The sequence below is a fragment of the Toxorhynchites rutilus genome, chromosome 2 (assembly GCF_029784135.1).
Source record: "Toxorhynchites rutilus septentrionalis strain SRP chromosome 2, ASM2978413v1, whole genome shotgun sequence".
NCBI classification, from domain to species: domain Eukaryota; kingdom Metazoa; phylum Arthropoda; class Insecta; order Diptera; family Culicidae; genus Toxorhynchites; species Toxorhynchites rutilus.
The window spans coordinates 317,941,414-317,950,085 of NC_073745.1; the positions used below are offsets into that span (position 1 = coordinate 317,941,414).

At 37.2% G+C, this 8,672-nt stretch overlaps 1 protein-coding gene across 1 annotated transcript; it reads right to left on the bottom strand.

Moving 5' to 3' along the window:
• Positions 1 to 299: 299 nt before the first annotated feature.
• LOC129770847 (ninjurin-A-like) lies at positions 300 to 1,836 on the bottom strand. The gene is made up of 2 exons (XM_055773972.1): positions 1,705 to 1,836; positions 300 to 1,643 (listed from the first exon to the last, which is right to left on the bottom strand). The coding sequence occupies exons 1-2, from the start codon at positions 1,765 to 1,767 to the stop codon at positions 1,281 to 1,283; spliced, it is 426 nt and encodes a 141-aa protein (XP_055629947.1). The 5' UTR covers positions 1,768 to 1,836; the 3' UTR covers positions 300 to 1,280.
• Between the last annotated feature and the right edge of the window lie 6,836 nt (positions 1,837 to 8,672).

Sequence of the window (8,672 nt, forward strand, 5' to 3'; positions counted from 1 at the left end):
ATGTTTCAAATTCCAAACACTTCATTTTAAATGTAAATTTACTGAGCTTTAATGTTCTAAATAATTGAATGATGAAAGCCTTAACATCATTTGGGTTGTAGGCTTCATTTTAACATCATTTACAGGTATCGATGCAGCCTATAATTTATAATATCAAGCATTTTCAAAAAAGTGACAATCAAAACCAACGATAAAATGTTTGTATATGCATAATTTCGTAAAAAACAAGCATGGGTAATTTTTCAGTTTTTGAACTTTAATGTTATAAATAATTTAATATTAATAAAACCCTGACATCCTTTAGGTTATAGACTTCATTCTGACATCATTTACAGGTATCGATACCAATATAGCACCCTTGGTCCCGAAACCATATAAACTATAAGAAACAAATACAATCAATAATTACAAATGCAAAATCCAATTTTTTTGCGAGCATAATATTTTTCAATAAAGACTAGCTAATTGACTTTAATTTGGTACATCGATCAAATGAATCAGTTCAATAGTTTAAAAGTTATGATTGAAAATGCATTTTTGCATTTTTGCTGTTCGAAATTTGAGACAAAAGTGTTCGGAATATGAGTCAGTGACAAAAATGGTGTTCGGAATTTCGGACAAATGTGATTAATGTAATTTTCAGTTTTTCATCATGAAAACATATTTGTAAATCATTTTTTTGTAGTCAAATGAAAAATAAGGCTCCATTGTATCCAAAAATAAAATTAATTTTGCGAATGAGTACCATTTTGTGTAATGTGACACTGTTTAAATGCCATCAAAGCTTAAGTGTTCGGAATTTGAGACAAAACGGTACCTATAAAAACTATGCTTTTGTTTTTTTCCTAGAATCGGCACGATCTCTCCGTACATTTACTAACGGTAGAGTGAAATTTGTTATGAACAGATTATTGTGGGAAATCTATAACACACAGCCTTTGCGGATTGCGGGAATTCAGGAATATCAAATGTAATTCTTTGATTGAGTCCGTATTCAATAGGATGAGCATTTATTCGAAAAGCAAATGCAAAAATTACAACAAAGCAGGATTAATATCTAACATCTTAATCATATTCAAAACGAGTTGGAACTGACACTTAATACGCTGGTGTGAATAATTGCATTCAATTGTTTTTCAATCCGAAGCACGAAGCATCTCATCTCCAATCAACAATACGCAATTCGTAAACGCAAGTTTATGCCAATAATTACTATCACAACAACGAGATCGCCACACGAAAACCTATGCTTATCACAAAAGGAATCTCAGGGCACACCCTCAGCTCACTCGGGGTGCCACTCCAAAAGCCGATATGAGCACATTGACCAGCGTGATAAAAAAAATCCCAATTGTGACCATATTGTTGATTCGGTTCGCTTTGCAGATCTCCCGTCGGTCGTTCACGTCGTACCGACTGTTCATGATCAAACCAACTCCCACCGCAACCTGGATGATCAAGCTCAACGAAATGAAGACCAGACTGAAATAGTAATACGGATGGCGGGAGAATGTCTCCAGCAGGTAACGCAACTGGTTAGCGTTTGCCGACAGCAGAGCAAGATCCATCATCCCCTGGGATAGATTTTTCTTCTGCTGGTAGATGTTCACGTCCGGGATCACTTCACCTGTCACTGGGTCAATCTATGGATAAACGCAATTTCGGTGAAAAACTTAGTCAACCTCTTTCCTTTCTATGTAATACCTCTCGGTTCACAGTGGACGCTACAATTCTCGGTGTTCGATCAAGGTCGTTCTCGATGTCCATGATTGCAATCAAACTAGATTTCTTTTTCAAATGTGGACTCGCGTGACAAGTGCAGCTGGTGAAGGCTAGACTCGTACTGAACTCCCGAGACGCGAGATGAGATGCGCATGAGAATGCCAGCTCTGTTCTCCCCTTGGATCAATGATTATACGCGCCGCGTTTGTGTTTATCTATGGGTGAGTTTCCGAGAAGCTTGTATTTCACAAGAAGAAGGGCAACGAGATCGTAATGCTGTAGCAATTTGTCATCAAGCGGTCGGCTTTATGTTTATCCAAAGGTCGAATGTGATTATGGTATTTGATTAACGTTTGATTCAACGGTTGTTGATAATGCTTTCTGTTCCTGTGAAGTCTATATTGAACGCTGCTTTTCGATCATTTTGTGAATTTCATAGGATGAATACAGGATCATATTGAAGTTTTGAGGATGCAACACGTTGTGTTTGAAACATTATGTTTCATTATGCGATACCGGTCGATGGCCCCATGACAATGCGTCCAAGATGAGCACCGGTCATCGGCTGCCCCCATGCCAGTCGAAGTGCTAAAATAAAATTTTGCCACGTTGTTTTCTACAAGGAAACGTGATCCACAACAACCAAGCTATATTCGCGTTGAAGGCATTGATTGTTCGTCTTCCAATTTGTGAGGCGATAAGGTTAATGGCTTTTCAAATGGCATTTTAAATATAAAAAATATGAATGAAATTCAACTATTCCATATCAAATGTGTATACTATATGACAGAGTAATCGTTTTTTTTTGCAAACCATGATAAGATATCAAACGAAAATGTGATCGTCAGTTTTCATATCGCCTGATGAAGCGTCCTTGTGTATTCTTGCATCACACGCACCCATTTTTAGTTTTTATGCATTGCCAAATGGCAACCATTTCAATTTGCGGTTTTTATGTTTTGTTTACTAGAGATGCGGAATAATAGTGGTGATGGAACAAACATATAATCGCCTATGGACTTGTGTATGGAAAAGCCCACCAAGTAACTCTCAAAGCTATAAGATAAAGAAGAAAAATGCGAAGCTTACTCATTATTCTCATGCTCGTCGTATTCTCTTGCAGGAAATAATAAATCATAATTCAACCATTCTCAGTTGATTCTACGAAACCAAGACTCTTTCCACCCCACTAAAATTTTTTACTGAAGAGTTACTTCAAACATTTCGATACATTCTTAATATCCGAAGTGATAAAAAATGTCATTTCGTAGTCCCACATCAATTTTATTTCAACCATAACTTTCGGTTAGCGTAACACATATCACGCCGGGAGCTTTGGGCTCGATTCCCGTTTAGGCCGGGGTATTTTTCGTATAAGAGTGTTCTCCCAACCTGCACTGAGTTACATGCTTATTCTCGAGTCTTTCGCTCTGAATACATTGAAGGCGTGTGCTATTGACATAGAAATCTCAACTAAGTACTGATAAAAATATGGATGACAGGAGAATTATTGTTATGAATACATCTTACATCTCATACATCTCTCTATTGTATGAACGAAAAAAAAAGTCAGAAGTAAAATCATAAAAAAACACGTTAAAAATTTCTTTTTTTCAAACGGTCGCCATTTTGCCTAAAATATTTTTTGCTTGTCCGTGGTTCATACCATAGCGGTATCTTTACTAAATATGAATTCATTGGACTTTTTTCAGGAAACTAGAAATGATGAAATCGTGTACACCAAGGCATTGTTTCTCCCCTCCGTGAACAAGCGTGGTCATTATCTATACCTATACGTTTTGGTGTCCACGTGGACATTAGGGTGGCAATGGATGTATGGAAAAAATTTCATCATCGAATTTCAAAAACCGACCATGTACATTTTGTTCATTGGCCTATTAAAATAATCTGTGCCAAGTTTCAACTCAATCGAACATGATTTAGGGGTGCCTCAAAGCGCTCAAAGTTTTGATTTTTTGATCCTCGAAAATCTTCCAAGGGGGGAGTAAAGGAAATTTGGAAAATCGATAATTTTTTGAATTTGCATTTATAATAAATAACTGAGTTCAACTATTCAATCCCTTTCATTTGATACAGGTCGGACTCGATTATATACAGACTAGATTATATGTGATTCGATTATATACAATTTTGGACTCGATTATATACAGTTTGGAAAAAATATATTTTTTTATATTTCAAATATGACTTATTTCAAGAAGAAATGTAACCTTTCAACGTTAAGGTGAAAATTAAGTGGCTATTACATGTAAAGTGGGGTAAAAATAGTGACTTTTTGAGATTATGCTTTAATTTTTACCAGGAATTTTTTTTATCGATATTGCAGCCAAATTAAGTACAATTTTTAGGATAAAAGTAATAACAACACATTAAAAATTATTAACTTTTAGGTTTTTCACTTCCAAAATGTTGATAAAATCCACTAATTTAGATGTTCCACTACTATATCCTATACTAAATTTTCTCATCTTTCAAATGAAGGCAACAGAGTTGTCTTCCGTAGCGTACTTTTTAATGTAGAGCCAGTTTGAGGCAACAGATTCCGGAACAAAAAAAAAGAGTTCTATAACCCTGTCATTGATGAAATTCGAACATATGCGTAGAAGGATTTTTTTCATCAAATATCGTCTATCACCTCCTGAGAGAATCTGGATAAATAAAAATTTTTCATGTGAGAAAGGTGTTTTCTGACTCAAAATCAAAAATCAAATTCCTCTTTTATATTGAAAAAAAATGGGTGGGTTATATCAATGATATAACCGCAAAGTTGACGTGGCACTAGGTTAGCTTAGCAATCATTTGTTTGTATTGATTGAAATATAATAATATATAAATTTAATAATATAAATTTAATGACAGTCCTTTTTCGTTTGGTACTATACCTAGGAAAAAATATGTGAACGGAAGAATTATCGACCGATTATTTTATTTTACATTTCCCTCTGAAGTTTGCATCTCTCAAGTGCACGTACTTCTCGAACCGCGAATTTGTTTGATTTGATGAACTTCAGGTACTCAGTGCCAGTAATTCAATGAGTAGAAGATATGAAGGCATATCCTTCAATGCAATCTTGAATAACCGAGCCAAAGCGTTGTGGTCGTACCCGTAATCCGTGTTAGGAAGACACTTTTCAGAGTTAAAAAAAACATGCGGGTGCCGAAGTACCCCCGGCTTGCATGAATCAACAACTTCAACTTATACCATGTTCAGAAAACATATTCTAGTCTGCACAAAGGCAAGCGAGTACAAAAGTACTCGCAGTTTGCATTTATTTGCAAAACCGATTTCCCCAGACATCTTGGTTTTGAAGTCTGTGTTAGGCAAACACATTTCAGTCGGAACAAAAATACCCCCCCCAACTTCCATGTATTTGCAATGCCGATTTCTCCAACACTGCTTGGTTTTGAAGTCTGTGTTAGGGAACACATTTCGGTGAGAACAAAAATCCCCATACTTTCATGTATTTGCAATGCCGATTTCGCCAAGGCTGCTTGGTTATTATGGCTGTGTTGGGGAAACTGTAAAACGGGCCAATCAAAACAAAGTAGTTAGGGCGTTTAGATATCGCTTAACATTTTATAGTTATTCAATTGTTTATCTAATGATAAATAACATTTTATTAATTGCGATAGATGCGTAGAAATATTCCCTATCAATTGATGCAAACATCATTCCGATACAGTAAGAAATGTTCGAGTTATAAGCATTTGGAATCTTGCATTTTTTCCTGCATGTTCTGCGTTTAGGTTTTCATTATACGTTTTCTATTATTCATTTTATTAGACTTTCAGCTATCCTCTCCTCTTTTAAGACTCCTAAGCTGGTTCATCCCAGCAAAAACGATCTAATAAGTGCCGCGAGGTGTGTTTACAATTAACTTATTATTACCAACATTAATTTATTTTACATACAGATACGGATAAACAAATTTAAAATTTTGATATCATTTTTATATTATGTTTTTTTTATATATAACAGATTTACACAATCAGTTCTTTTCCCTAGTTGTTTGGCGAAGTTGTCCGATTGCCAAGACCCCAGGCCAATGGTGGTGAATCACGGAGAGGATGAAACAAGGATCTTTGGATCACGATTTCTTATACTAATTTTAAAACACAAGTTGGCAAGAAAACAAAGCAGTGTGGCAGTTTACGAAGGGTTATCTTCAAGGATGACCACAGATGCTCCCGCTGATCCCGCAAAAATTCCGGAGGTTTCATATTTCAGGCAAACACAAACGATGTGTTCGACCGGATTGCGAATCTCGCACAGATCGCAAAGGGTATGAGAAAATCTTCTGTTGAAGTTATGTGATATTTTGTGGTGGTCGGTTCTTAGTCTGGACAGAATTCATTGCTCCCTTATCGCGTTCACGTCTTCGATCCTGGTTATGGTGCGTTTGATTATCCGGACCATTATCAAGCAGTTTCGACAAACAATTTTCGTGGTATTTTCATAAGATAATTTGACAAAAGTTTGCTTCAGGCCCACTGAGCTCGCCCCAGTTCTGAAGTTGTTTCTGATGGTATTTTCCACTCGGACCACCATTGGCTCCAAACCAAAGTTGTTGAGCTATCGATGGAAGGTTGGAGTGTGTCACCTGTTGTTTTTTTATTAAGACAGTCGGGCTACTATCTTTGCTGTCGATGCTTTCTAAATTCATAAAACAGAATTCCCAATCCTACCAGATTCAAAGAACGACTTCCTCCAAGTGAAGATCGGCTTTGGGGATGGCTAATAAAGGTATGATTGAACTTTTTATCGCCCATCACAATTTATTTGAAACTGCGAGTTTTCGTGCACCAGATTCCAGGTTCACTCATGAATATAAATATTTGTAATGAATTTGCTATTTCATGTGTCATGTACTGAGAATTATTCTTGATCTGCGTCTCGATTTGATTATCATCTTCCCGGGCAACCCAATAGAAGTGTATTCCAGAAAATATTATATTTCAACGAAGATTGTCTTCTTTACTAGGGACCAGCCAGCTATAATTTTCAAAAATCATGAAGAATGAAAATATGAATCTGGAATAAATCAGGATAGCTCATACGGGGTTGTCCGAAAAAATCTTGCAAATTTTTGGGAAAACAAAATGATCATTTTCATCGGCAAACTTACATATATTTAATTTGATATGCACAGTTTTGTTCCACAATCTTTCCCCCGTGAATATGTTTGCTTTCTCGTTGAAAAGTAAACCTATTTCGAATTTAAATTTCGTTCGAAACTGTTGTTGTTTCGCAAATTAAACCTAAATAAAAGTTAATATAGTGCCGGGTGCTGAAATTCAAGTTTTTTTTAATTGCCGTAACCGGTAGTTTCCATTCTTTTCACTGTATATAATCGATTCCTGTATATAATCGAGTGAAAAAAAAAATTTTTTATTTGTTTTTTTTTTGCATGTATTTTTCATTTTTTGAATAAAAAAGAAGAATTTCATTTTTGATTCATCCCGTTAAAGTCAGAAAACACCTTTCTCATACGAGTTTTCTTCTGATTCGATCAGTGGAAAATGCGAACTGTTTGCTCGACAATTTAAACACTCTTTCAACAGTTATACAGCTCATCTTGAACAAGTTAGATTAGCTGTCCAGGATGCTCCTCGGGATGTGTTTAGCTCTGAAATGTTTGAAATGTCTGAGCAGGAGGTAGTTAAAGCAATTCAAAAGCTTAAATTCACGTATGCTCCAGGTCCGGATGGAATTTGACCTGCAGTGTTGAAAAAAATGGAGTTCTCCACTGGCCTCTCCGCTGATGAAACTTTTAAATCGATCACTGCAGCAGCGTGTGTTTTCTTCGAGCTGGAAAAAATCGAATCTATTTCCCATTCACAAGAAAGGAGACAGACGAGATGCTAAAAACTATCGCGGCATTACTTCTCTTTGCGCCTGCTCAAAAATGTTTGAAATGATCATAAATGAATCGCTTTTTGCCAGTTGCAAGCAGTACATATCAACGAATCAGCATGGTTCCTACCCACAACGATCCGTGAGTACCAATCTAGTTGAGTTCTCATCGCGTTGTATCCGCGCCATGGATTCTGGTAAGCAAGTGGATGCCGTCTACTTGGACTTGAAGGCAGCTTTTGACCGGGTCGGTCATCGACTCCTTCTAGGAAAATTAGCGAAATGTGGTGTAACCCCCGGTTTTGTCGAGTGGTTCGGGTCATACCTGACGAATCGAACTTTGTGTGTGAAAATTGGGTCCTATGAGTCCGAGTCATTCACAAACATATCTGGAGTGCCTCAGGGGAGCAATTTAGGCCCCTTACTTTTTTCATTGTTCATAAATGACGTGTCCTTGATCTTGTCCCGAGGAACGAGATTCTTCTATGCTGATGATTCTAAGTTCTACGTTATCGTTGAGAACATAGATTATTGTCATCATCTTCAAGGATTGCTGGATATTTTTGAGACGTGGTGTGCACGAAATTGTATGACGCTGAGCGTTGAGAAATGCCAAATTATTTCGTTTACCAGGAATCGAAATCCCATCGCTTTCCCCTACATGTTGTCCGGCGAAGCCATCGAGCGGGTTCAACGTGTTCGCGATTTGGGTGTCATGCTTGACGAGGAGTTCACATCTATCTACCACTACAACGATATCATCTTCAGGGCAAACAAACAGCTCGGTTTCGTTTTGAAGGTCACCGATGGATTCAAGGACCCGCTTTGCTTGAAATCTCTCTACTGTGCGCTGGTTCGCTCTATCCTGGAATTTGCTTCTGTCGTATGGTGCCATTTCCCCGGCATTTAGAAAGCGCGCATTGAATCTGTTCAAAGAAAGTTCGTGCGTCGTGCTTTGAGAAATCTTCCGTGGCGGAACCCAAGGGAATTGCCGCGTTACGAGGAACGCTGTAACTTGCTGGGAATTGATACTCTGGAGAGTAGGCGATCTGCAGCACAAGCCATGTTTGTTGCG

Coding starts and splice junctions, on each gene's coding strand:
- LOC129770847 (XM_055773972.1), bottom strand. CDS start 1,767: ATGGACATCGAGAACGACCTTGATCGAACACCGAGAATTGTAGCGTCC. Junction 1,644..1,704: donor CGTCCACTGTGAACCGAGAG/GTATTACATAGA, acceptor GTTTATCCATAG/ATTGACCCAGTGACAGGTGA.